General features: G+C 42.9%; 8 protein-coding genes and 4 long non-coding RNA genes across 21 annotated transcripts in view; 4 read left to right on the top strand and 8 right to left on the bottom strand.

Annotated features, from left to right (window-relative positions):
• LOC108159684 (low-density lipoprotein receptor-related protein 6) overlaps nucleotides 1–538 on the bottom strand; it is a 30,316-nt gene extending 29,778 nt beyond the window's left edge. For 2 of the 4 annotated variants that reach the window (XM_017293179.2, XM_017293183.2), the window contains exon 1: nucleotides 277–510. The gene's annotated coding sequence lies outside the window, so the exon portion shown is untranslated. Of the gene's footprint in view, nucleotides 1–276 lie in introns of all 4 variants that reach the window. The other 2 variants (XM_017293180.2, XM_017293181.2) reach the window with 2 other exon arrangements.
• Nucleotides 539–3,091: 2,553 nt separating this feature from the next.
• LOC117188109 lies at nucleotides 3,092–3,689 on the bottom strand. Its single transcript, XR_004472468.1, has 3 exons — nucleotides 3,601–3,689; nucleotides 3,267–3,524; nucleotides 3,092–3,171 (listed from the first exon to the last, which is right to left on the bottom strand). It is a non-coding gene; the product is annotated as an uncharacterized LOC117188109 (long non-coding RNA).
• On the top strand, nucleotides 3,146–4,422 carry LOC117188108. The gene is made up of 2 exons (XR_004472467.1): nucleotides 3,146–3,315; nucleotides 3,383–4,422. It is a non-coding gene; the product is annotated as an uncharacterized LOC117188108 (long non-coding RNA).
• LOC117188106 (protein CLP1 homolog) lies at nucleotides 4,287–6,051 on the bottom strand. 2 transcript variants are annotated; one of them, XM_033391444.1, is made up of 4 exons: nucleotides 5,891–6,051; nucleotides 5,280–5,832; nucleotides 4,718–5,225; nucleotides 4,287–4,653 (listed from the first exon to the last, which is right to left on the bottom strand). In XM_033391444.1, exons 1-4 carry the CDS (start codon nucleotides 5,987–5,989, stop codon nucleotides 4,536–4,538), a joined length of 1,278 nt encoding a protein of 425 aa, XP_033247335.1. In that variant the 5' UTR covers nucleotides 5,990–6,051; the 3' UTR covers nucleotides 4,287–4,535. The 2 variants fall into 2 exon arrangements, with proteins under 2 accessions (XP_033247335.1, XP_033247336.1); XM_033391445.1 differs by having other exon boundaries at nucleotides 5,887–5,979.
• Nucleotides 6,052–6,110: 59 nt separating this feature from the next.
• On the top strand, nucleotides 6,111–7,068 carry LOC117188107 (histone H3-like centromeric protein cid). Its single transcript, XM_033391446.1, has one exon. The coding sequence runs from the start codon at nucleotides 6,212–6,214 to the stop codon at nucleotides 6,971–6,973; it is 762 nt and encodes a 253-aa protein (XP_033247337.1). The 5' UTR covers nucleotides 6,111–6,211; the 3' UTR covers nucleotides 6,974–7,068.
• A 1,309-nt stretch (nucleotides 7,069–8,377) lies between these two features.
• On the bottom strand, nucleotides 8,378–8,975 carry LOC117188103. The gene is made up of 3 exons (XR_004472465.1): nucleotides 8,887–8,975; nucleotides 8,553–8,810; nucleotides 8,378–8,457 (listed from the first exon to the last, which is right to left on the bottom strand). It is a non-coding gene; the product is annotated as an uncharacterized LOC117188103 (long non-coding RNA).
• Nucleotides 8,976–9,609: 634 nt separating this feature from the next.
• LOC117188101 (protein CLP1 homolog) lies at nucleotides 9,610–11,336 on the bottom strand. Of its 2 annotated transcripts, none has more exons than XM_033391439.1 (4): nucleotides 11,177–11,336; nucleotides 10,566–11,118; nucleotides 10,004–10,511; nucleotides 9,610–9,939 (listed from the first exon to the last, which is right to left on the bottom strand). In XM_033391439.1, exons 1-4 carry the CDS (start codon nucleotides 11,273–11,275, stop codon nucleotides 9,822–9,824), a joined length of 1,278 nt encoding a protein of 425 aa, XP_033247330.1. In that variant the 5' UTR covers nucleotides 11,276–11,336; the 3' UTR covers nucleotides 9,610–9,821. The 2 variants fall into 2 exon arrangements, with proteins under 2 accessions (XP_033247330.1, XP_033247331.1); XM_033391440.1 differs by having other exon boundaries at nucleotides 11,173–11,265.
• A 60-nt stretch (nucleotides 11,337–11,396) lies between these two features.
• Nucleotides 11,397–12,354, top strand: LOC117188102 (histone H3-like centromeric protein cid). Its single transcript, XM_033391441.1, has one exon. It carries the CDS (start codon nucleotides 11,498–11,500, stop codon nucleotides 12,257–12,259), a length of 762 nt encoding a protein of 253 aa, XP_033247332.1. The 5' UTR covers nucleotides 11,397–11,497; the 3' UTR covers nucleotides 12,260–12,354.
• Nucleotides 12,355–13,716: 1,362 nt separating this feature from the next.
• On the bottom strand, nucleotides 13,717–14,314 carry LOC117187815. Its single transcript, XR_004472369.1, has 3 exons — nucleotides 14,226–14,314; nucleotides 13,892–14,149; nucleotides 13,717–13,796 (listed from the first exon to the last, which is right to left on the bottom strand). It is a non-coding gene; the product is annotated as an uncharacterized LOC117187815 (long non-coding RNA).
• Nucleotides 14,315–14,948: 634 nt separating this feature from the next.
• On the bottom strand, nucleotides 14,949–16,674 carry LOC108159472 (protein CLP1 homolog). The gene is made up of 4 exons (XM_017292795.2): nucleotides 16,516–16,674; nucleotides 15,905–16,457; nucleotides 15,343–15,850; nucleotides 14,949–15,278 (listed from the first exon to the last, which is right to left on the bottom strand). The coding sequence occupies exons 1-4, from the start codon at nucleotides 16,612–16,614 to the stop codon at nucleotides 15,161–15,163; spliced, it is 1,278 nt and encodes a 425-aa protein (XP_017148284.2). The 5' UTR covers nucleotides 16,615–16,674; the 3' UTR covers nucleotides 14,949–15,160.
• A 61-nt stretch (nucleotides 16,675–16,735) lies between these two features.
• On the top strand, nucleotides 16,736–17,755 carry LOC108159473 (histone H3-like centromeric protein cid). The gene has a single exon (XM_017292796.2). The coding sequence runs from the start codon at nucleotides 16,837–16,839 to the stop codon at nucleotides 17,596–17,598; it is 762 nt and encodes a 253-aa protein (XP_017148285.1). The 5' UTR covers nucleotides 16,736–16,836; the 3' UTR covers nucleotides 17,599–17,755.
• Nucleotides 17,756–18,404: 649 nt separating this feature from the next.
• On the bottom strand, nucleotides 18,405–26,849 carry LOC108159475 (cholinephosphotransferase 1). 5 transcript variants are annotated; one of them, XM_017292797.2, is made up of 7 exons: nucleotides 26,577–26,847; nucleotides 26,225–26,512; nucleotides 23,778–24,018; nucleotides 23,560–23,718; nucleotides 22,757–22,888; nucleotides 19,721–19,879; nucleotides 18,405–19,663 (listed from the first exon to the last, which is right to left on the bottom strand). In XM_017292797.2, the coding sequence occupies exons 2-7, from the start codon at nucleotides 26,443–26,445 to the stop codon at nucleotides 19,322–19,324; spliced, it is 1,254 nt and encodes a 417-aa protein (XP_017148286.1). In that variant the 5' UTR covers nucleotides 26,446–26,512; nucleotides 26,577–26,847; the 3' UTR covers nucleotides 18,405–19,321. The 5 variants fall into 5 exon arrangements, with proteins under 5 accessions (XP_017148286.1, XP_017148289.1, XP_017148288.1 ...); XM_017292800.2 differs by having other exon boundaries at nucleotides 26,225–26,486; XM_017292799.2 differs by lacking the exon at nucleotides 22,757–22,888 and adding an exon at nucleotides 21,531–21,662 and having other exon boundaries at nucleotides 26,225–26,849.
• Nucleotides 26,850–26,974: the final 125 nt, after the last annotated feature.

Here is a 26,974-nt window from a genome sequence, read left to right as displayed (position 1 = left end):
CAGATTGCAACCCCCAAAGCACTGCATTTCCTCGCAATGGAAAATTTCACAAAAATCAAAACAACGGACAGACGGACCCGCTAGAAAATAAAGCAACGCAACGCAACGGTTTGGTTCGGGGGCACGGGCACACAACAAAACATCTTTCAAGCAGGCCATAAATTTAGATGCTCGAATCATGTGGAATGTTGTTTGTGTGTGTGCAAGCGTCGAATCACCGCGCTCTTGTTATGTTTTTAGAACCATTTCATGTACATTTAAAAACACAAAACACACCAACTTGCACGCCGCTGCACATTTCCCACAAGGCGGACACGCACAACAGCTCAGGTAATTCTCTATCAAAATGTTTTAATTCAACACTTGTGCCTACATCGGCTTGTTTAGCGTGCGCGATTTGGTCCGCGAGTAGCCATTTTGTTGGTACTTTATTTTGTAAATATTTTATTTACTTTTCACGATTTTACACCTTGCGCACCACCGTGTTCATTTTTCGACTGCGTTTGTTGATTTATTATTTCTATCGATATGATATGATTTCGGATATATCGATAGTACCATTAGAAATATACCAAAATATACCTTCTCACTATAAAAATATACCGTGCCCACATAATTTTATCCGATTAGTGAATCTATTTTCTACTTGACAGACATATTCTAAATACTTGTTTGTATTGGATCTTGTCTAAAAAAAGGTTTTAGCGAAATAGGCCAAACAAAAAAGGGTTTAGCGAAATAGGTAAAAAAAAAAAATGGAAAAAGGATAGTCGAAAAGGATATTGCTCAATTTTGATGTTCCGTTGAATAATTCTGGCTAACTAAAACTAAAAGTTTTGCCCACGTAATTTTTATGAATACATTTTCTGCAAGATAGGTTAGTTTTTAGTCATGGTATTTGTTGCTGGTACTTGAAGACATGATGCGTGCATAGGCCTTTGTATACCCTATTTCGTTAATTTAATAATTTAGAACTTTCGAGCATGGAATGGCCCAAAGCAAAAATCGCGTCACTTCCGTTTCGAACCCGTTTCAGTTACCAAAACCGTTTCCGTTAACGTGCGATATATTTGAACCTGTGGAAAAGGGCACCCAACCACATGAAAAAATAAGATTATATTGATATATTATATGTGGTAAATTTCAAAAAAATATTAAAAAAAACTTAATAATACCAATTTTAATAAAAGTTCGCTATATGTCTATCTATATTGTCTATCTATGTATATGTCGATCCAAGTACAACAATTAAAGTACATCATTTAGAAGTATAGAAGATTCATACCCGATTCAGAGAGAGCGAAAAAGATAGCCATAACCGATTTTAAGAGAGCGAGAGAGCCAAAACTTCTCAATTAGGCCCTCATTGAGCGGGCCAATATAACAATGTTTGAAAGTGAAGGAGCGACAAGGATTTGAGAGAGCAAAAATAAAACTTGCGTAAGGAAGTTTCTATACCGTTTTTTCTTAAATAAACTTTTGAAAATTAAATTTAATAGATTAAATTGATCAAATATACCATTATATACCGATATACCGTATATATACCGTCGGCTTAATTTTGACCTCAAAAATACCGAAAAGTATTAAAGATACCATAAGCGGTCACTCTGCTTGGGCACCACCATTCATTTTTCAACTGTTTTTTTTTATACCCGATACTCAAAATGAGTATTGGGGTATATTAGACTTGTGGTAAAAGTGGATGTGTGTAACGTCCAGAAGGAATCGTTTCCGACCCCATAAAGTATATATATTCTTGATCAGCATCAATAGCCGAGTCGATTGAGCCCTGTCTGTCTGTCCGTCTGTCCGTCCGTCCGTCCGTCCGTCCGTCCGTCCGTCCGTCCCCTTCAGCGCCTAGTGCTCAAAGACTATAAGATCTAGAGCAACGATGTTTTGGATCCAGACTTCTGTGATATGTCACTGCTACAAAAATATTTCAAAACTTCGCCCCGCCCACTTCCGCCCCCACAAAGAACGAAAATCTGTGGCATCCACATTTTTAAAGATACGATAAAACCAAAAACGAAGAATCGTAGAAAATGACTATATGTTCTAGAGTGTAAAATCTCAACCAGATCGTATAATTATTATAGCCAGAATCAAGAAAACAATTTCATTCTTTCTCGCTCTGTCTCTCTCTAACACACAGGTTTCATGGTCGGTTTTGCCAATCGCAAAATATGAGTTCAAGGATCTCAGAACCTATAAGAGCCAGAGCAACCAAATTTGGTATCCACACTCCTGTGATATCGGACCTTGACCGTTTCGTGTCCAAATTTCGCCACACCCCCTTCCGCCCCCGCAAAGGACGAAAATCTGGGGCATCCTCAAATCTCAGAGACTATTAAGGCTAGAGTAACCAAATTTGGTATCCGCACTTCTGTTAGATCTCACTATAAAACGTTTATCTCAGAATTTCGCCCCACCCCCTTCCGCCCCCACAAAGAACGAAAATCTGTTGCATCCACAATATTGCATATTCGAGAAAACTAAAAACGCAGAATCATAGATAATGACCATATCTATCAGATTTCTGAATCTGGATCAGATCGGATCATTTTTGTAGCCAAAAGCAAGAAATCAATTTGCAGTGGCCACGCAGCGCCCGACGACAAGCTCAGACTGATTTTCTGTCTCTCTCTTTGTCGTGTCGTTTAATATTAGCGGCGTCTGCCTAAGGAGAGCCATACTGACTAAGTATCGGGTATAAATGTAGAGTTGCGGTCTCCGCAGCAACTCACAACGTTCCCCCTCGTTTTTAATAAAATCTACTTTATTTGATTGTGTATTGGGTGGGTATAAGGGGGAGTTTGTTTAAAATAACGACTAACAAATCGATTTCGAGCGAGGCTTAGAAACACTAATGCGGAAAGAGCATCGTACAACTGTTCTCTTCTTTGACGTAAGATACCTCCACTGAAAGGCGACCTTTAAGCTGGTCTGCCGTTTTCCCAGGCTGCAACACGTGCAGGTGTTTATCGAGGGATTGATTTGCAAATAGGGTTCTTCTCTGGAAAGTCGTTTCCTGGACAAATCCAAGTTGTCCACGACTTACGTCCTGCTACACCATTATAAGGATTAGAATATAATGGAAGGATTAGAATATCCACCTTTTGATTGACTTCCAGAACAACATTCAGCAAGCTCTTTTGAAGAGTGTCAGATCTAAAACAGAAAAATACCAAATCACTCGTAGGTTAAGGGCCGCCAAATAAGGACTAGTTGAATCAAGTGGTGTTTTTTTAAAACCTTTTACGAACCTTAGGAAAGAGAGATCCTCTACATTGGTCCTGGTAAAATTTAATGTCTGTAAGTTTTTCAAATTGTTGAATACTCTTGCAGTGAGGTTTTTAATATCTATACCATTAAATTTCAGAAATTTTAAATTTGTTTTTCCTGCAAAAATTGTCCTGTTCATCCAGAGTATGGAATATTCGTATGGTCCCCAATAAAAAATTGCAATGCCTTCTAGATGATTCAGGCTCATGTGAATGTAGTCATTAATAAAATATGTAAACCTGTCGAAAGCAATCGTTAGATACTTTGATCCATTTAAATAACTTAGATTGTTCTCATATATTTCAAAATATTTACTAAATAAATTGTATATCGACACTTTCTGTACACCGAGATCTCTGAGATAGTACACTCCAGGACGAAGTGTGGAGTTCTTAGAAACTCCCACACTTAACTTGTTTAGCATGACATTAGTGTCCTTAGAAATGGCGACGATATTCCTCTCTTTGCAGTCGGCATTAATCCACTCGATTGTCAAGTGTCCATGGTCTAAATTCAACGGCACGTTCTATCACTGGAACTGTTAGTGCATGCACCTTTATAGTATATTTCACAGTAATCCTCTCTGATGTTTTCCAACAACTTTTGAGCACTAAATGAATTTATTTGCTGGAGTATCAAAAATATACTCCACGACATTTTTGGATGGGAACGATGTCGAAGATTGATTCAAACTAAACAAGCAAGACGAATATTTTTTGGGTAAGATCCCATTGGTTTCCCAGAGAGAAGAAAATCAAAAGAAAAAAGAAAACAGAAACATTAATTTTATCATACTCCCAAAAGTGCTGTTGTAAATCCACTGGAGTGTCATAAATATTTAAGAGCTGAAACGACGAGATTCAGTTGATTATTCTGACACGCAGTCTCTCAACTACTATTCTACTGTTTCCGACAAATAATCTGACTATTCATGAGAGAGGATCGGCCACAATTTCTTTAAAAAAACGGATACGGCAATGTTGAATTAAGTTTTCATCCTTTATTCTCAGTGTATGAACAGAAGATTGGCTGTGTATATTTGTGTTTGTACCGTTATTCCTTTTATTTTTCTATTCCATTGCTACCGTATATTTTCTGCGGAAAATATCAGACACACATACGGTGTTGTAAATACTTAATAATGAATTTTACTTGTTATTGAATTCAAAGCCAATCACTAGTTGGCTCCATCGATCTAATTTGAATGTAGTGCTTAATAAACCCCAAATTAAATAAAAATTAACCTAATGCTAGGTATGGTTGTCCATGAATTGCAGCTCCGACCACAGCAGCAGAGCGTTCGGCGGCAGCGGTCGTGGTTGCGGCGAGAGGAGCATAACAGCTTGCCTTTCCATATCCACGTCGGTACTGGAAATTTCAAATATAAGCTTTATCATAAATATCCCATTCGTGGTGTTTTCTATATACTTACACGCAACAGAAGCCTGCAATATTCTTGCCAATCACATCATCGTCCACGGACTCTGCAAAAGACAGGGCCAACACGTGATGGATCAGTGCCGGGGTTGGCGTTACAGCCACCACTTTTGTCTTGTTGTCCTCGGCCTTCATGCCGATGGGCATGCAGGAGTCTGGCAGCGGAGGGGCGCCAATTTTGTACAATCGCAGCTCCTGGAATTTCACCTCAAAGGAAAACGGATAGAAGGGTGCACGGGCATTGCCATAGAAGTATTCCTTGATGCGCTGATCCCGGCACTCGTGTCTCAGCTCCTTGCTGCGCTCCACAACACCGCCACTCTTGGGCAACAGGACCACATGAACGCTTGAGGGCACATCCCGCAACAGTTCGTTGTACAGTCGCTCCTGATCCAATACGAAAATGGCGCAAGCACCATAGGCCCTGGCTGCATGAAGCAAATGCGCATACCCATGGCCCTTGACCCAGCCGCAGGTGTTGACTATGATGCCGGAGCTCTTTGCTGAAAGGTGGCTTACAGAATGCTTACAGATCCACACGTACGGCATCTACTCACTGCGCTTGTTTCCGTTGAGCGACTGCAGCGTGACCTCGGCCATCTTGGAGACCACTGCGTTGTAGAGGACACTGTTGCCGCTGGGTGACTTGTGTCCGAAGCGGTAGACGAGCGGGGCGGTCTTGGGAAAACCTTCCTCGACACTGGCTGGCCTTTCGATGAATGTGGTGGCCACATTGCCGGATATGGCGATTGCTCCCTGGCCCACATCGAGGTCCGCGTAGAGAGGCCGGCGCCCGACCCTGACTGCATAGTTCAGGAGAATCCGGCAGAGCGTGCTCTTGCCGACGTCCGTGGGTCCCACCACCATGGCCACCGGACCACTTCTATCCTTCTCCTCGGCCTCCGTGCGAAACTGTTCAAGTGCCGCGTGACAATTGACGTACTGGACCATCGGAGTCTCCTTGGATATGTAGCAAACGTCTATTTTGCCAGTGACATGAAGAACGCATCCTTGGTATGTGAAGATCGCCACCTTGGCCCCCATCCCAAACTCATATTTCTTTTTCTTAACCAACTCGGTGCCAAAGAGCTCCGCAAATCCATTGACTAGCTGTGATGGACGCAGGAAGAGTTACTGGCATTCCATTGCTTGGCGTGCGCTTACCTTCTGTAACCAACACTTTGGCGTCCTTCTGCTCTATTTCAAAACGCAGCTCGGAGTCTGCCTCCAGGCTGAAGTCCTGACCTCTGCTTTGATGATCCGACATTCCTAAAATTTTAATGAATAAAAAAAACAATGCTCAAAATCAGGCCGCAGGCGAAAAACAGCTGGGCGATCAGTGCTGGAAATGGCGTGAGGGCTATGTATTTTAATGTATTTCAAATACGGTCACACTTGCAGAAAAAGGCGGGAAACACTTTAAACGACGCGTATTGTTGCGAGGCAATTTATTGTGTACGCAAATTTACATCGAACTTTGACAGCTATTATGCGACCACCGAAAAAAAACAGTGGCGGTCAGCGTGGTGGAAATCCTCCAAAGGCAACACAGAGGGACTTGGACTCTGGGGATGCCAGCCCCTCATTCCAATCGCCCGATGATGAAAATGCTACCGACTACGGCTTGGAATTTACCACAAGTCGTCTCAATCTCCAAAACTCTAACAGTCCACGCACCTCAACGGTGCGCAAGGACGTTTCTGCTGCCCGTCGACGGCAGAATGAGGAGACGTCTGGGGAAGAGAATCGGCCACCAGAACCAGCAGACCGTCGCGCCGGACAGAGGCAGGAGTCGTCCTCTCAGGAAGACAATCAAGCTCTGGAACTCAACACTTCAAATCGCAGTCTCCGTTCTTTAAATGCCCCACAGCCGCAGCGACCAAGAGCGAATCCACAGACACAACAGGCCCCTAGAGCTGTAGCGCTCCGCCGGAAACAGACCAGACCCATCAGCCGTGTCGCCCTGATGCAACAAGAGATTCAACGTCTGCAGGCGACGCCCAAATTGCTGATACCCCGCCTGCCGTTCTCTCGCCTGGTGCGTGAAATAATCGTGAATTTAACCGGCTTATCTTCGGCCTTTAGGGTTACCCAGGGCGCCATGGAGGCCTTGCAGACGGCAGCGGAAATGTACACTACCCAAAGACTCCAAGACGCCTATCTGCTCACTCTGCATCGTGGTCGAGTGACGCTGGAGGTGCGCGATATGGCGCTAATGGCATTCCTATGCAGCCATTGTCGATATAACTAATCACATGCTAAATATGCTAAGCTCTTGCAAAACCAAAGAATTGTTTTATTATTATTATTATTATTAAATAATGCTAATAGCTAGTTAAAACTAAATATTAACAGAAGTTGGAGCTATAGCTACTGAGGCCTTAAGCTCTAGGGTAATTGGGTCAGATTTTATACATATATACAAAGATGTTGGGATGAGTATTTATTTACAGTATGCTCGGTTATATATTGTGGAGGATATTTGCGGTTTGTAGGAATTTGAGGATATTTTTTGGAATTTGAGTTGGTGGGGTTTGCGATAAGTTGCATGGGGTCGTTGTTATTGAATGATAGGGACCCTTGTGGTGAGAGTGAGGGACAGGTGTATAGTGTGTGTCGTAAGTCTATGTTCGCGTTGTGGCACAATGGACATGTGTTGGGCAATGTTTTGTCAATGTAGTGGGCGTTGGTCAGCTTGGTGTGGCCCAGTCTCAGTCTATTAAATATGACCTGGTGCCTTCTATTAAGGATATTGTTTTTGGGGGTGTTGTTGGTAGCGAGAGCCAGAGCAACCAAATTTGGTATCCACACTCCTGTGATATCGGACCTTGACCGTTTCGTGTCCAAATTTCGCCACACCCCCTTCCGCCCCGCAAAGGACGAAAATCTGGGGCATCCTCAAATCTCAGAGACTATTAAGGCTAGAGTAACCAAATTTGGTATCCGCACTTCTGTTAGATCTCACTATAAAACGTATATCTCAGAATTTCGCCACACCCCCTTCCGCCCCCACAAAGGACGAAAATCTGTTGCATCCACAATATTGCATATTCGAGAAAACTAAAAACGCAGAATCATAGATAATGACCATATCTATCAGATTTCTGAATCTGGATCAGATCGGATCATTTTTGTAGCCAAAAGCAAGAAATCAATTTGCAGTGGCCACGCAGCGCCCGACGACAAGCTCAGACTGATTTTCTGTCTCTCTCTTTGTCGTGTCGTTTAATATTAGCGGCGTCTGCCTAAGGAGAGCCATACTGACTAAGTATCGGGTATAAATGTAGAGTTGCGGTCTCCGCAGCAACTCACAACGTTCCCCTCGTTTTTAATAAAATCTACTTTATTTGATTGTGTATTGGGTGGGTATAAGGGGGAGTTTGTTTAAAATAACGACTAACAAATCGATTTCGAGCGAGGCTTAGAAACACTAATGCGGAAAGAGCATCGTACAACTGTTCTCTTCTTTGACGTAAGATACCTCCACTGAAAGGCGACCTTTAAGCTGGTCTGCCGTTTTCCCAGGCTGCAACACGTGCAGGTGTTTATCGAGGGATTGATTTGCAAATAGGGTTCTTCTCTGGAAAGTCGTTTCCTGGACAAATCCAAGTTGTCCACGACTTACGTCCTGCTACACCATTATAAGGATTAGAATATAATGGAAGGATTAGAATATCCACCTTTTGATTGACTTCCAGAACAACATTCAGCAAGCTCTTTTGAAGAGTGTCAGATCTAAAACAGAAAAATACCAAATCACTCGTAGGTTAAGGGCCGCCAAATAAGGACTAGTTGAATCAAGTGGTGTTTTTTTAAAACCTTTTACGAACCTTAGGAAAGAGAGATCCTCTACATTGGTCCTGGTAAAATTTAATGTCTGTAAGTTTTTCAAATTGTTGAATACTCTTGCAGTGAGGTTTTTAATATCTATACCATTAAATTTCAGAAATTTTAAATTTGTTTTTCCTGCAAAAATTGTCCTGTTCATCCAGAGTATGGAATATTCGTATGGTCCCCAATAAAAAATTGCAATGCCTTCTAGATGATTCAGGCTCATGTGAATGTAGTCATTAATAAAATATGTAAACCTGTCGAAAGCAATCGTTAGATACTTTGATCCATTTAAATAACTTAGATTGTTCTCATATATTTCAAAATATTTACTAAATAAATTGTATATCGACACTTTCTGTACACCGAGATCTCTGAGATAGTACACTCCAGGACGAAGTGTGGAGTTCTTAGAAACTCCCACACTTAACTTGTTTAGCATGACATTAGTGTCCTTAGAAATGGCGACGATATTCCTCTCTTTGCAGTCGGCATTAATCCACTCGATTGTCAAGTGTCCATGGTCTAAATTCAACGGCACGTTCTATCACTGGAACTGTTAGTGCATGCACCTTTACAGTATATTTCACAGTAATCCTCTCTGATGTTTTCCAACAACTTTTGAGCACTAAATGAATTTATTTGCAGGAGTATCAAAAATATACTCCACGACATTTTTGGATGCGAACGATGTCGAAGATTGATTCAAACTAAACAAGCAAGACGAATATTTTTTGGGTAAGATCCCATTGGTTTCCCAGAGAGAAGAAAATCAAAAGAAAAAAGAAAACAGAAACATTAATTTTATCATACTCCCAAAAGTGCTGTTGTAAATCCACTGGAGTGTCATAAATATTTAAGAGCTGAAACGACGAGATTCAGTTGATTATTCTGACACGCAGTCTCTCAACTACTATTCTACTGTTTCCGACAAATAATCTGACTATTCATGAGAGAGGATCGGCCACAATTTCTTTAAAAAAACGGATACGGCAATGTTGAATTAAGTTTTCATCCTTTATTCTCAGTGTATGAACAGAAGATTGGCTGTGTATATTTGTGTTTGTACCGTTATTCCTTTTATTTTTCTATTCCATTGCTACCGTATATTTTCTGCGGAAAATATCAGACACACATACGGTGTTGTAAATACTTAAAAATGAATTTTACTTGTTATTGAATTCAAAGCCAATCACTAGTTGGCTCCATCGATCTAATTTGAATGTAGTGCTTAATAAACCCCAAATTAAATAAAAATTAACCTAATGCTAGGTATGGTTGTCCATGAATTGCAGCTCCGACCACAGCAGCAGAGCGTTCGGCGGCAGCGGTCGTGGTTGCGGCGAGAGGAGCATAACAGCTTGCCTTTCCATATCCACGTCGGTACTGGAAATTTCAAATATAAGCTTTATCATAAATATCCCATTCGTGGTGTTTTCTATATACTTACACGCAACAGAAGCCTGCAATATTCTTGCCAATCACATCATCGTCCACGGACTCTGCAAAAGACAGGGCCAACACGTGATGGATCAGTGCCGGGGTTGGCGTTACAGCCACCACTTTTGTCTTGTTGTCCTCGGCCTTCATGCCGATGGGCATGCAGGAGTCTGGCAGCGGAGGGGCGCCAATTTTGTACAATCGCAGCTCCTGGAATTTCACCTCAAAGGAAAACGGATAGAAGGGTGCACGGGCATTGCCATAGAAGTATTCCTTGATGCGCTGATCCCGGCACTCGTGTCTCAGCTCCTTGCTGCGCTCCACAACACCGCCACTCTTGGGCAACAGGACCACATGAACGCTTGAGGGCACATCCCGCAACAGTTCGTTGTACAGTCGCTCCTGATCCAATACGAAAATGGCGCAAGCACCATAGGCCCTGGCTGCATGAAGCAAATGCGCATACCCATGGCCCTTGACCCAGCCGCAGGTGTTGACTATGATGCCGGAGCTCTTTGCTGAAAGGTGGCTTACAGAATGCTTACAGATCCACACGTACGGCATCTACTCACTGCGCTTGTTTCCGTTGAGCGACTGCAGCGTGACCTCGGCCATCTTGGAGACCACTGCGTTGTAGAGGACACTGTTGCCGCTGGGTGACTTGTGTCCGAAGTGGTAGACGAGCGGGGCGGTCTTGGGAAAACCTTCCTCGACACTGGCTGGCCTTTCGATGAATGTGGTGGCCACATTGCCGGATATGGCGATTGCTCCCTGGCCCACATCGAGGTCCGCGTAGAGAGGCCGGCGCCCGACCCTGACTGCATAGTTCAGGAGAATCCGGCAGAGCGTGCTCTTGCCGACGTCCGTGGGTCCCACCACCATGGCCACCGGACCACTTCTATCCTTCTCCTCGGCCTCCGTGCGAAACTGTTCAAGTGCCGCGTGACAATTGACGTACTGGACCATCGGAGTCTCCTTGGATATGTAGCAAACGTCCATTTTGCCAGTGACATGAAGAACGCATCCTTGGTATGTGAAGATCGCCACCTTGGCCCCCATCCCAAACTCATATTTCTTTTTCTTAACCAACTCGGTGCCAAAGAGCTCCGCAAATCCATTGACTAGCTGTGATGGACGCAGGAAGAGTTACTGGCATTCCATTGCTTGGCGTGCGCTTACCTTCTGTAACCAACACTTTGGCGTCCTTCTGCTCTATTTCAAAACGCAGCTCGGAGTCTGCCTCCAGGCTGAAGTCCTGACCTCTGCTTTGATGATCCGACATTCCTAAAATTTTAATGAATAAAAAAAACAATGCTCAAAATCAGGCCGCAGGCGAAAAACAGCTGGGCGATCAGTGCTGGAAATGGCGTGAGGGCTATGTATTTTAATGTATTTCAAATACGGTCACACTTGCAGAAAAAGGCGGGAAACACTTTAAACGACGCGTATTGTTGCGAGGCAATTTATTGTGTACGCAAATTTACATCGAACTTTGACAGCTATTATGCGACCACCGAAAAAAAACAGTGGCGGTCAGCGTGGTGGAAATCCTCCAAAGGCAACACAGAGGGACTTGGACTCTGGGGATGCCAGCCCCTCATTCCAATCGCCCGATGATGAAAATGCTACCGACTACGGCTTGGAATTTACCACAAGTCGTCTCAATCTCCAAAACTCTAACAGTCCACGCACCTCAACGGTGCGCAAGGACGTTTCTGCTGCCCGTCGACGGCAGAATGAGGAGACGTCTGGGGAAGAGAATCGGCCACCAGAACCAGCAGACCGTCGCGCCGGACAGAGGCAGGAGTCGTCCTCTCAGGAAGACAATCAAGCTCTGGAACTCAACACTTCAAATCGCAGTCTCCGTTCTTTAAATGCCCCACAGCCGCAGCGACCAAGAGCGAATCCACAGACACAACAGGCCCCTAGAGCTGTAGCGCTCCGCCGGAAACAGACCAGACCCATCAGCCGTGTCGCCCTGATGCAACAAGAGATTCAACGTCTGCAGGCGACGCCCAAATTGCTGATACCCCGCCTGCCGTTCTCTCGCCTGGTGCGTGAAATAATCGTGAATTTAACCGGCTTATCTTCGGCCTTTAGGGTTACCCAGGGCGCCATGGAGGCCTTGCAGACGGCAGCGGAAATGTACACTACCCAAAGACTCCAAGACGCCTATCTGCTCACTCTGCATCGTGGTCGAGTGACGCTGGAGGTGCGCGATATGGCGCTAATGGCATTCCTATGCAGCCATTGTCGATATAACTAATCACATGCTAAATATGCTAAGCTCTTGCAAAACCAAAGAATTGTTTTATTATTATTATTATTATTAAATAATGCTAATAGCTAGTTAAAACTAAATATTAACAGAAGTTGGAGCTATAGCTACTGAGGCCTTAAGCTCTAGGGTAATTGGGTCAGATTTTATACATATATACAAAGATGTTGGGATGAGTATTTATTTACAGTATGCTCGGTTATATATTGTGGAGGATATTTGCGGTTTGTAGGAATTTGAGGATATTTTTTGGAATTTGAGTTGGTGGGGTTTGCGATAAGTTGCATGGGGTCGTTGTTATTGAATGATAGGGACCCTTGTGGTGAGAGTGAGGGACAGGTGTATAGTGTGTGTCGTAAGTCTATGTTCGCGTTGTGGCACAATGGACATGTGTTGGGCAATGTTTTGTCAATGTAGTGGGCGTTGGTCAGCTTGGTGTGGCCCAGTCTCAGTCTATTAAATATGACCTGGTGCCTTCTATTAAGGATATTGTTTTTGGGGGTGTTGTTGGTAGCGAGAGCCAGAGCAACCAAATTTGGTATCCACACTCCTGTGATATCGGACCTTGACCGTTTCGTGTCCAAATTTCGCCACACCCCCTTCCGCCCCCGCAAAGGACGAAAATCTGGGGCATCCTCAAATCTCAGAGACTATTAAGGCTAGAGTAACCAAATTTGGTATCCGCACTTCTGTTAGATCTCACTATAAAACGTATATCTCAGAATATCGCCCCACCCCCTTCCGCCCCCACAAAGAACGAAAATCTGTTGCATCCACAATATTGCATATTCGAGAAAACTAAAAACGCAGAATCATAGATAATGACCATATCTATCAGATTGCTGAATCTGGATCAGATCGGATCATTTTTGTAGCCAAAAGCAAGAAATCAATTTGCAGTGGCCACGCAGCGCCCGACGACAAGCTCAGACTGATTTTCTGTCTCTCTCTTTGTCGTGTCGTTTAATATTAGCGGCGTCTGCCTAAGGAGAGCCATACTGACTAAGTATCGGGTATAAATGTAGAGTTGCGGTCTCCGCAGCAACTCACAACGTTCCCCCTCGTTTTTAATAAAATCTACTTTATTTGATTGTGTGTTGGGTGGGTATAAGGGGGAGTTTGTTTAAAATAACGACTAACAAATCGATTTCGAGCGAGGCTTACCATCCATATATACAACATAATGACAAAAGCTGTTCTCGAGTAAAATAAGAGAAACACTAATGCGGAAAGAGCATCGTACAACTGTTCTCTTCTTTGACGTAAGATACCTCCACTGAAAGGCGACCTTTAAGCTGGTCTGCCGTTTTCCCAGGCTGCAACACGTGCAGGTGTTTATCGAGGGATTGATTTGCAAATAGGGTTCTTCTCTGGAAAGTCGTTTCCTGGACAAATCCAAGTTGTCCACGACTTACGTCCTGCTACACCATTATAAGGATTAGAATATAATGGAAGGATTAGAATATCCACCTTTTGATTGACTTCCAGAACAACATTCAGCAAGCTCTTTTGAAGAGTGTCAGATCTAAAACAGAAAAATACCAAATCACTCGTAGGTTAAGGGCCGCCAAATAAGGACTAGTTGAATCAAGTGGTGTTTTTTTAAAACCTTTTACGAACCTTAGGAAAGAGAGATCCTCTACATTGGTCCTGGTAAAATTTAATGTCTGTAAGTTTTTCAAATTGTTGAATACTCTTGCAGTGAGGTTTTTAATATCTATACCATTAAATTTCAGAAATTTTAAATTTGTTTTTCCTGCAAAAATTGTCCTGTTCATCCAGAGTATGGAATATTCGTATGGTCCCCAATAAAAAATTGCAATGCCTTCTAGATGATTCAGGCTCATGTGAATGTAGTCATTAATAAAATATGTAAACCTGTCGAAAGCAATCGTTAGATACTTTGATCCATTTAAATAACTTAGATTGTTCTCATATATTTCAAAATATTTACTAAATAAATTGTATATCGACACTTTCTGTACACCGAGATCTCTGAGATAGTACACTCCAGGACGAAGTGTGGAGTTCTTAGAAACTCCCACACTTAACTTGTTTAGCATGACATTAGTGTCCTTAGAAATGGCGACGATATTCCTCTCTTTGCAGTCGGCATTAATCCACTCGATTGTCAAGTGTCCATGGTCTAAATTCAACGGCACGTTCTATCACTGGAACTGTTAGTGCATGCACCTTTACAGTATATTTCACAGTAATCCTCTCTGATGTTTTCCAACAACTTTTGAGCACTAAATGAATTTATTTGCAGGAGTATCAAAAATATACTCCACGACATTTTTGGATGCGAACGATGTCGAAGATTGATTCAAACTAAACAAGCAAGACGAATATTTTTTGGGTAAGATCCCATTGGTTTCCCAGAGAGAAGAAAATCAAAAGAAAAAAGAAAACAGAAACATTAATTTTATCATACTCCCAAAAGTGCTGTTGTAAATCCACTGGAGTGTCATAAATATTTAAGAGCTGAAACGACGAGATTCAGTTGATTATTCTGACACGCAGTCTCTCAACTACTATTCTACTGTTTCCGACAAATAATCTGACTATTCATGAGAGAGGATCGGCCACAATTTCTTTAAAAAAACGGATACGGCAATGTTGAATTAAGTTTTCATCCTTTATTCTCAGTGTATGAACAGAAGATTGGCTGTGTATATTTGTGTTTGTACCGTTATTCCTTTTATTTTTCTATTCCATTGCTACCGTATATTTTCTGCGGAAAATATCAGACACACATACGGTGTTGTAAATACTTAAAAATGAATTTTACTTGTTATTGAATTCAAAGCCAATCACTAGTTGGCTCCATCGATCTAATTTGAATGTAGTGCTTAATAAACCCCAAATTAAATAAAAATTAACCTAATGCTAGGTATGGTTGTCCATGAATTGCAGCTCCGACCACAGCAGCAGAGCGTTCGGCGGCAGCGGTCGTGGTTGCGGCGAGAGGAGCATAACAGCTTGCCTTTCCATATCCACGTCGGTACTGGAAATTTCAAATATAAGCTTTATCATAAATATCCCATTCGTGGTGTTTTCTATATACTTACACGCAACAGAAGCCTGCAATATTCTTGCCAATCACATCATCGTCCACGGACTCTGCAAAAGACAGGGCCAACACGTGATGGATCAGTGCCGGGGTTGGCGTTACAGCCACCACTTTTGTCTTGTTGTCCTCGGCCTTCATGCCGATGGGCATGCAGGAGTCTGGCAGCGAAGGGGCGCCAATTTTGTACAATCGCAGCTCCTGGAATTTCACCTCAAAGGAAAACGGATAGAAGGGTGCACGGGCATTGCCATAGAAGTATTCCTTGATGCGCTGATCCCGGCACTCGTGTCTCAGCTCCTTGCTGCGCTCCACAACACCGCCACTCTTGGGCAACAGGACCACATGAACGCTTGAGGGCACATCCCGCAACAGTTCGTTGTACAGTCGCTCCTGATCCAATACGAAAATGGCGCAAGCACCATAGGCCCTGGCTGCATGAAGCAAATGCGCATACCCATGGCCCTTGACCCAGCCGCAGGTGTTGACTATGATGCCGGAGCTCTTTGCTGAAAGGTGGCTTACAGAATGCTTACAGATCCACACGTACGGCATCTACTCACTGCGCTTGTTTCCGTTGAGCGACTGCAGCGTGACCTCGGCCATCTTGGAGACCACTGCGTTGTAGAGGACACTGTTGCCGCTGGGTGACTTGTGTCCGAAGTGGTAGACGAGCGGGGCGGTCTTGGGAAAACCTTCCTCGACACTGGCTGGCCTTTCGATGAATGTGGTGGCCACATTGCCGGATATGGCGATTGCTCCCTGGCCCACATCGAGGTCCGCGTAGAGAGGCCGGCGCCCGACCCTGACTGCATAGTTCAGGAGAATCCGGCAGAGCGTGCTCTTGCCGACGTCCGTGGGTCCCACCACCATGGCCACCGGACCACTTCTATCCTTCTCCTCGGCCTCCGTGCGAAACTGTTCAAGTGCCGCGTGACAATTGACGTACTGGACCATCGGAGTCTCCTTGGATATGTAGCAAACGTCCATTTTGCCAGTGACATGAAGAACGCATCCTTGGTATGTGAAGATCGCCACCTTGGCCCCCATCCCAAACTCATATTTCTTTTTCTTAACCAACTCGGTGCCAAAGAGCTCCGCAAATCCATTGACTAGCTGTGATGGACGCAGGAAGAGTTACTGGCATTCCATTGCTTGGCGTGCGCTTACCTACTGTAACCAACACTTTGGCGTCCTTCTGCTCTATTTCAAAACGCAGCTCGGAGTCTGCCTCCAGGCTGAAGTCCTGACCTCTGCTTTGATGATCCGACATTCCTAAAATTTTAATGAATAAAAAAAACAATGCTCAAAATCAGGCCGCAGGCGAAAAACAGCTGGGCGATCAGTGCTGGAAATGGCGTGAGGGCTATGTATTTTAATGTATTTCAAATACGGTCACACTTGCAGAAAAAGGCGGGAAACACTTTAAACGACGCGTATTGTTGCGAGGCAATTTATTGTGTACGCAAATTTACATCGAACTTTGACAGCTATTATGCGACCACCGAAAAAAAACAGTGGCGGTCAGCGTGGTGGAAATCCTCCAAAGGCAACACAGAGGGACTTGGACTCTGGGGATGCCAGCCCCTCATTCCAATCGCCCGATGATGAAAATGCTACCGACTACGGCTTGGAATTTACCACAAGTCGTCTCAATCTCCAAAACTCTAACAGTCCACGCACCTCAACGGTGCGCAAGGACGTTTCTGCTGCCCGTCGACGGCAGAATGAGGAGACGTCTGGGGAAGAGAATCGGCCACCAGAACCAGCAGACCGTCGCGCCGGACAGAGGCAGGAGTCGTCCTCTCAGGAAGACAATCAAGCTCTGGAACTCAACACTTCAAATCGCAGTCTCCGTTCTTTAAATGCCCCACAGCCGCAGCGACCAAGAGCGAATCCACAGACACAACAGGCCCCTAGAGCTGTAGCGCTCCGCCGGAAACAGACCAGACCCATCAGCCGTGTCGCCCTGATGCAACAAGAGATTCAACGTCTGCAGGCGACGCCCAAATTGCTGATACCCCGCCTGCCGTTCTCTCGCCTGGTGCGTGAAATAATCGTGAATTTAACCGGCTTATCTTCGGCCTTTAGGGTTACCCAGGGCGCCATGGAGGCCTTGCAGACGGCAGCGGAAATGTACACTACCCAAAGACTCCAAGACGCCTATCTGCTCACTCTGCATCGTGGTCGAGTGACGCTGGAGGTGCGCGATATGGCGCTAATGGCATTCCTATGCAGCCATTGTCGATATAACTAATCACATGCTAAATATGCTAAGCTCTTGCAAAACCAAAGAATTGTTTTATTATTATTATTATTATTAAATAATGCTAATAGCTAGTTAAAACTAAATATTAACAGAAGTTGGAGCTATAGCTACTGAGGCCTTAAGCTCTAGGGTAATTGGGTCAGATTTTATACATATATACAAAGATGTTGGGATGAGTATTTATTTACAGTATGTTCGGTTATATATTGTGGAGGATATTTGCGGTTTGTAGGAATTTGAGGATAATTTTTGGAATTTGAGTTGGTGGGGTTTGCGATAAGTTGCATGGGGTCGTTGTTATTGAATGATAGGGACCCTTGTGGTGAGAGTGAGGGACAGGTGTATAGTGTGTGTCGTAAGTCTATGTTCGCGTTGTGGCACAATGGACATGTGATGGGCAATGTTTTGTCAATGTAGTGGGCGTTGGTCAGCTTGGTGTGGCCCAGTCTCAGTCTATTAAATATGACCTGGTGCCTTCTATTAAGGATATTGTTTTTGGGGGTGTTGGTGGTAGCGAGGTTGCTAAACAAATGAATTGTGTTATTTTATTCTATTAATATTTTATATTCGATTTAACTAATCACATGCCAAATATGCTAAGCTCTTGTATTATAAAACAAATGAATTGTGTTATTTTATTCTATTATTATTCTATATTCGATTTAACTAATCACATGCTAAATATGCTAAGCTCTATATATGCTGTATTATAACACAAATGAATTGTGTTCTTTTATTCTATTACTGTTACGTGAACAAAAATTCTTTTGTTAAGCCTTAAAATGAAAGTCGGGTTTAATTTGTATTCTGCAAATAGTTTTATTCGTGTTTTCTTGTTTGCCTTTTGTAATGACTTGTCTTCCTTTTTGTTGTTGCGTCTTGTGCAACGTAATCCATAATAGTTTCACTATAATGATGTGGCCATCAGGCGGGCACGCACGCCAACGCCAAGCAAAGATACAATAAGTTTTAGCTAGGATGCATTAGGAGTGATCGTGCTTAGTTGTTCGCTCTAATATTACGGATTACAGATTAGGATAGTTAATGCGCTTTTTGAAATGAGTCACCATTTAGAATGTTGCTGCACATTAGATACACTAATAGGGAGCTACTGGCTAGCTCGACTCGAAACAGATTCAGGCTGAAAGTAGTCCCTCCTTTGCTAATCGGGTTGTTGGGCGCTTAAACGTAAATTGAGCTTTTGCCTTGCCGAAAATTGTGTTGGTTTGGGCTCAGGTTCGGTCTTCCTATTTTTCTTTTTGGCATTCGTCTTTTGCACAACAGTAAAAATACTGCCATCTAGAATCTAGACGTATTACAACTTACACAATTATAGAAAATATATATTTAGCCATATATAATTGATATAATTGTAAACTGTTTCTTAAAACTTAAGAGCAACATTTTTGCTTTGCCTTTTTGCTATCTCGTTCCTAATTCTTCGTTCCTGTTTGGTTTCTTTTTCTTTAAACACTGACGGTAAATTTTGTTGGGTTGCGTTTACACGGTTTGTATTACTTTCTCCTCGCCTCGTTTCCTACTCATTCTCAACATTCTCCTTCCTTCTCCTTCCTTCTCCTCTATCAACCAACTCTAACGACATAAAATTATAAAAGGAAACTAATTAATTTAATGGGAAACCGTGTCCGTTGCGGCTTCGGTTGCAGCCCAGAGCAGAGCAGAGCCCTTCTTCGACCAGGATTAAGGGCGCTTAATGAGGTTTGCTCTTGTACTTTCGATGCGAAGTGCCGCCATTTTTGTCGGCACTGCTGCCCAAGTTGCTTTGACTGCTGACCGAAGCGGTCGCCGGATGTGGTACACCAGCCTTTGGGTTATAGGGTATCCTGAACAGATTGATACGCAGATGCTGGCAGATCTCTAGGCACACCTGCGAGCAGTAGCGCAGCAGGTCCTGTGTCCCCCAGATGAGCATGAACCAGAGCAGCCAGATCTCCGGCACAATGCAGTTAAAGTATTGATTGAGGAACAGCAGCGAGGGACCGAGTAGCGACCAGTCCAGATATTCCATCTCCGACTTTGTCATATGTGCAATCTGCAAGAGAACATCACCATGAAAGGAAATCCAATCTATTAAGTTTCCGCCACTTACCACCAGCTTGTTGGTTATTTTAGCTGCCACCATTCCAAAGGCCATTATGTACACCGATGCATGCTCGGTGAATAGGTTCTCCGGCGATTTCTGGGCAATAATTAGAGCTGGTAGCACCACCAGCGTAAGCGGTATGCTGGGGGACAGTACACTGGTGCCCTAAAGCGGGGTACAAATTGGTTTCAATTAGTTTTCGATCATCGATTTGCTGCAATCTTGCAACTTGCGACGTTTGCCACACACGAGTCTCTTCATCACAGGACAGGTACAGTTGTGTTCACAATTATTACGATTTGTGTGTAAAACGGCACATTTTGCAAATATCACAACAATTTTCAGTGCAAGGAAAGAGAACAAAAATTCTTTTGGCTTTTTTGGAGTTTAGCATTTTCCCCTCCGCAGAAATAAAGGAATTACGACCATATAGCGGGAGGGGAAATTGCTCTTATAGTGTTTTGATTGTTTAATATTTGTTTTATTTACATGGTCTAGCGCTAGTTGGCGGTTGTGTGGGTGGGTGGGTTGGTGGGCGGGATTTGTGGGTGTGTTTCAGAAGCGTGCGTTAGTATAGAAACCATTTTATACTAACGAAAACAATAACGTTACATTCCAGGCCAAACCGACACCAGAAAGAGGCATAAAACTACTTAAACTAAGTAAATCACAGACAAATAGTGGGCAACAAGTATCCGTTCAGATAAGATATGCCCAGACACATATTGTAAACTATTATCGTACTAGATTGATAGCAAACACAAGACACACACAAGATACTTAGACTAATTAAATATACTCAGATCTCCACTGTTCTACTGTGGTTCTACGGATACCGATCTGCAGTGCGTTCAGCAATTACAAGCCGGGAACTTTAGCTGTCCTTCCATTTCTGTAGTTGCGGAACACACCGGTCCAGTACTGATCTCGGTGTCAATTTACTCTAAGAAGCGTAAACATAAAATTCTTACAGCAACCGTTGATCCATTCTTGCCACAGCCCAGGGTCAAAATGCATTTTGCGCAGCGCACGGTCAAGAGCAAATCTATCCCACAGGCCAGATACAGTGGCAGAATTCGCATTTCACAGTCGACGCCCGGTAGCTGCCAATTTCAAAATGTATGGGATATATTTGTTGTTGATTACGTGAGGAAGAGAAAAAGTGGCGCGCATTAGGTTTTGACTTTAAATTATGATAAAATAAACACCATTTTCCAGAAGTCTTTTGAGAATACTAATTGAATAAAAAAACTATATAAAAAATAACAAATAAAAAAAAATTGTAAGCTTTCTCCTAAGCTTTAGATCTCTATAAATACTGTACATCTAGATGAGCAATAAGTATACATTCATACTTCCTTGATCGGTGCAAAACATAATGATAATCCTACAATACCTCAAAAACTAAGAAATAACAAAACAAAAAAATACTAAAATTATGCATTTTGGAAACTATTTGTACCCAAGCCAACAGCATGCTAAATATGGCATCGCATCCAATGATAAAACCATGACATGTTAATCGATATTAGGAGAGAGAATAATGTTAGCTGTCGATCGGGGTAGCCCTCCACCGATCGGCCTGTAGTCCAAGCCCAAGTCAAAGGAAAATGCTGAATGGAAGGGTTAGGTTATTAGTATTTAAACCAAACACAGGCCAACGTAGGAATTCGATTTAGATAAATGTCTTTTTTGTTTTGTTATGGCTGTGAGAGCTTTCCAGTTTAGTAGTAGTAGTATTTTTTGGAGATAGTTTTTGGGATAGTTTAATTGTTCGTCTCTCTTAGTGTGGAGAGGGAGAGGGTGCAATGCTTACAGCAACTGAGGAGCCGTTTTTGCCAATGCCGCCTTGAGTAAACATTTTTAGGAAATTGATTATATTCAAGGTATAACCGAATGTAATAAATACTAATATTGTGTAATTCCATGAAACGCCCACGATTGGTATCTAGTAAAGATGAAAGATTGCAAGAAAACATAATAAAGTTTAGAGGATTCGTCAACTGCATTCAAAGGATGAGTATAAAATTTGGAAAAAAATGTTGGTTAGGGAAAAAAAAAGTTATCAGAGTGCTCACAGCCGCCAGTTGCACGTGACTGTGACTGGGACTGTGAATACCCTCCACCTGGCTTACAAACTACGCTTAAGGAGGATACATATAGAAAATATAATTATATAGTTTAGATTGTAGATTTAGACCGGTGTTGTTGTTAAGGGTAGGAGTATATCCAAAACCAAGACAGAATATAGACGTAAAAGTATATAGGAGGACTATAAAGACAATATATGTATCAGAGCTGGACAGATGGACAGGGCAAACACATGTACATTAATTTTGTTTAAACAAACAAGGAAACAATAATAGTTGTCTTAAAAATTGCACTTGGCAGCTGCCGAGAGTTCAAGTGGTTGTAGTTTTGTGGTATTCAAGGCATGCTCACGTATAGATTTTCGAATATATATCACAATTTGTATCATTCACTTGAAGCGCAAAGCAGGATTTGCAGCCGCATCGTCGATAAACCAAAGTACACAATAACAAGAAAATAACAACAGCACAAAGTTAGGTAGGGTAGGGTGGGGTAGGGTAGGCAAGCAATTTAAGGAAATAGAGAGCGGGGGTTGGTTGGGGGGATTCAGAAAGGACCTCACGCCACGCACCTTCTTCCAGGCTGGGCTGGGCCGCCTGCCAGCAGCTATATTGTATATATATATATATATAGTATATAGAAAAAGGGGAACGGAGCCCTTCGAGAATGGGTTTGGGTCACAATCAGATCAGATCAATTCAGAGAAGCCAAAATAGTTTTTGTTGTGTTTGAATATGTGTGTGCAGTAGTGTTGGGCAAAGTCGTTCTTTAAGTTTAAAATGAAATGAAATTTTAATTTGTATTGAACGAGAAAGGAACATAAAATAACGATCACTAGTTATTTTTTTTGTTAGTTTTTTACCCAACACTAATGCGTATGTGCTTTTAGTAGTAGTAGTAATAGTGTTCGTTTGTGTGTGTGTGTGTGTGTGTGTGTGTGTCAAGACTTACAGCAACTGTGGAGCCATTCTTGCCAACACCACCGGCTTTAATGACGGAAAATACATAAGTTAGGGAGAGCAGACCACACACAATGGTCGTTATGGCCGGACCATACCAAAGCTGAATGTCGCCAATGCCGATCTGCATATGCATTTAGGTATGGTTATACATGTGTTATACGTGTGTGTTTGTGTATGTTGTTGTTTTGTTGGCGAATTGGAGTTTGGTTTTAGAGAGCGCGGAGGGCAGAGCACACGCATTATGTACATAGAAGTAAAAGTTGTTAGACGATTACAAATACTGGATATTGTTTGGTTGCTTATGTAACTGGGCGCCTAATAGCTCGAGATATAGTCATACATATGTATATACAATACGTATTGATGTGGAGGGAGTTGTGTTTGGTCCTGGCTCCAATCCCCAGACTTCATCTTCATGCCAGGCAAATGGTAAATGAAAAATAATAAATTAACAGATGCTAAACTTTCAATCAAATCAAAGCGCTAGCATCAACAACACAAAATCTGAACCATAACGCTCACAACTCGACTAGAACAGAACTTAATGCGGCATTAGTGGCAACGGAGCAGCAGCTTAAGCTCCGCTGCAGCGACAGCAACCTGAACTATAAACTCTATGCTAAATGGATAGAATATACATAGTCTTAACGATCTAAATATAAAAAGGAAACAAAAAAAGAAACTAAAAATAAACGCAAAGAACTTCCGGAATGGAGAATGCTTTAAAACGAAATTGGAGTATCATTAAACGGGCTTTAAGCCCGTCCACGGCCTGTGCGTTCCCACGCCTACCTTGGTCAGCCAGAACTCAGGACCCAGTATCGCCGACACCAGATGAATGGCTATAATCGAGAACTGTGCCTCCGTCACGTCGATGCGTCCGAAGCGCATCGTTCCAGACACATATGTTTGCCAGTGGGCGCAGTAGAACAAGGCAATGGCACAGAAGCACTGAAAGAAAGCGAACAACGAGAATGTATCCTTTTTGGTTCTGGATCTACTCTACTCACCTGAAAGAAGAGCCAATTGGGATAGTGCCCCAGTTGGCAGGAGATACAGGCCGAGAGCGCCACGAACACAGTCGATATCGAGTCACAGCCATGATCAAACAGCTCTCCCAGCGGCGATGATGTGTTCGTGCGACGCGCCTGTTTGCCGTCAATCGAGTCCAGGCTCTGGTAGACAAACAGTCCCAGGGCGCACAGCGCACAGGTCCAACGTGGTGGGGCTTCAACGCCATTTGGACTGTAGCTGTAACGGGAGATACAATTAATAGAATATTAGTTATGGACGAGTGATCTCTGGTCAGCTTCTAGAGTGCCCATAGAAGCGGGAATAAAACTAAAATAAGGTTTACCCAGGCCCCTCACCGACCGACCCGACCGGCCCGACCTATCCCCTGGTCGGTAAATTAAACACTGACGTCAGTCAGCATAAAGTCGCCTGATGGTCAAAGGTCTGTTCTCGAGCTAAACTTTATAATTATCAATCAGGTTGGAAATAGAATAAAATCACTTTTTCGCTGTTGCGGCTGTTGATGAACGATAAGCAATCTCCCTACCCCTCCCCCCGGTCCATGGTATGTCCATCCAATCAGCTGATTTTGTGGATCCGGCTCGACATTTTCGGTAGACAGCTTACTCACCAACGAGAGAGTGGGAAATTCTATTTTAAAGAGAGTCCCACTGACCCCAAGCTGGCTGAGAAGCATCACGGCTTGCTCTCGGTGTGTTAAAACAAATACAAATAGTACCAGCGAAACTAGAATATAAAATACATATGTACAAAGAAGTGCAAATAGAACCGGCCTGTTCGCTGTCTGTTCGAGAGCTTTTGTGAATGAACATCCAGATATGTACATATATACATACTCGTTCGTTATATATATATCTTTTCGGGTTAAAAATAACAGAGGCAAACACGTGAGGCGCAGCCATTGAGGTGATTCATATGCAGTCTTTGGGGCTGGGAAAAGGTGGGTGGGTGGGCATTGTGTGTATAATCAAAGTGGGTTACAGTTTATATAAAGTGCATTCAAACAGCACTTTTAAATCGCTAAAAATCTCCCATAAATCACCACTTAAAAGTGACTTTTGCCACTTAGTCTGTTAAATATAATATGGCCCTATAATTAGCAATCAAATGTTATATTTTGCAGCCAATTAGGGGTTTACTTTTTGTTCATCAAAGCATCGCAATACAAGGAAAGTATTAGCTTGGAGGTCAAGTAACCAAGGGAATAGATTTTTTCTGTAAATATTCGAATTACAAAATTCTCATATTTTGGCAACGAAAAATCAGCCAGAATCGGCCCATACTTCCCTAGAAATTAGTATGTGTATGTGTTGTACCTTCCCACCTATAAAAATCAATTAGGAATGCAAATGTTCATTCTAATTCAATCAGAGACGCAAAAAGAATTCCAATTGAATATGGGAAACAATTGGGGAAAATGGAAATGCTCTGCCCTCTGGGGTTAACTCAACCGAACTTTGGCCTCCCGCGGGTGGTTCCCGTTCCCACTGGCAATTTATTTCGTGTTCCTCTGCTCAGGTGCTTTCAGTGCCTTCGTTCCATTTGGTTCCTCTGTCGTTTGTGCGATCCGGCGATTAGTGTGCCTTTGTTTATTTGCTTATCGTTTGATGTCGCCTTTTTCTGTGACGGCCTCAGCCTCAGCCCCAAAGAAATGCGAGGAGCCGACGACAAGTAGAGAAATTATTGTTGAGATTACTTTACTTATATATTTTGCTATATTTCGCGCAATTTGTACATGCATATATGTTTAATGGGGCAAAATGGCGAGACGCCTTTGCTATCTTATCTGTGGCATAGTTTATGCCCGACTACGTGTGTGTGGGGGGCTCTCCCTCTCTCTCTCTATCCGTCGCCACTTATAATGGTTATGGTACTCGTAGTTATGACACGAAATGATATGGTATCGCTTGAGGCATTAAGAAATGAGGAATGCTGAAAGCGTGTAACCAATCCTTGTGGTACACCAACTAATAATTTGATCGCAACTGTAGATCCTAGATGACAGTGCTGTCAAGTTTCCGAGAAAGATTGATGGCAGCAGCTGATGCTGACCAGGCCCAAAGGATTAGAACAAGTGCAAGAATGCGAGTGCCAATGGAAAATTACTTAGGTGGGGAAGTGTGCCAAGAAAAAATCATTTGGTCTCTCTCTAAACGAAATTGAAATAAAAAGACGGCAGCAACAACACACACACACACACACACACACACACAAACAACATTCAAGAGCCAAGGCAAATGCAAGAACATGAAAAACTTGCAATTTTTGAGGGTCAACATGTCAGTGTTAGTGTGTGTATGTCTGTGTGTTGCAAAACGTGCACTTTCAACAAAACATACACATACATATGCACGTACATACATTTGTATGCATTTCATGCACGTACACCGGTAAAAACTGTTTAAATCTCGTAACGACTTACCAAATTAATATCAATGTTGTCACAATATTGAGGATGAGACCGACAATTGTAATTAGATTCGGCGCCAGCCAAAGTGGTGTTTGGCCAACCAGCCAGTTCCACCATGGCTGCAGCAAAGGATCAAGAAGGCTTGCGCTGAAGCATGAGTATTTGTGTTCGCTAAGCTTTCGCAGCTGCTGGGCGCTGAGAATGTGGCTTTCCTTGTAGACAAGTAGCGGCATTTTTACTTTCTATTGAGTGCGGCGGGTGGTGGAGTGTGTGGCTGAGCGTAAGGGTGGGATGATAACACTTCAGGAGATTTCGTGAAACTTTCCGCAGGCGCTTTTCACTTTCCGCGCATTTGTATACATACGTGTATATGTCGTATGACTCGAAGCTAACTGTGGGCCTAGAGATTTTCTTTTCAGCGCCTATTTTTTCACGTGTGTCAAACACAGCACAGAAACTTCTTATCACTTGAACCCACCGAGCCTCGTTTTGTGGCTATTTAGAAATACGTGCTCCTTGCGTGCAAATACACGTATTATGTGCGTATTATGCACATTTACAATGTATTTAAATTAATTTAATTGGACGAGCACCCGCTGCCCCACTTCCTGTGTCAACTCGGATTTTTGATATACGGTCCTCAGAAATTTAACAAAATATACCGTCTCGGTTTCAAAATATACCGTAAACATACCGATGAAAAAACAAACTTAGCCCACTTAAGCCCCCTCTATTTAAATAGTTCAACTGCTTAAGGTAAAT

This window comes from Drosophila miranda, chromosome 3 (assembly GCF_003369915.1).
Source record: "Drosophila miranda strain MSH22 chromosome 3, D.miranda_PacBio2.1, whole genome shotgun sequence".
Taxonomy (NCBI): domain Eukaryota; kingdom Metazoa; phylum Arthropoda; class Insecta; order Diptera; family Drosophilidae; genus Drosophila; species Drosophila miranda.
The sequence above is the reverse complement of the archived record's forward strand: the minus strand, read 5'-3'. Positions and strand labels throughout refer to the sequence as shown.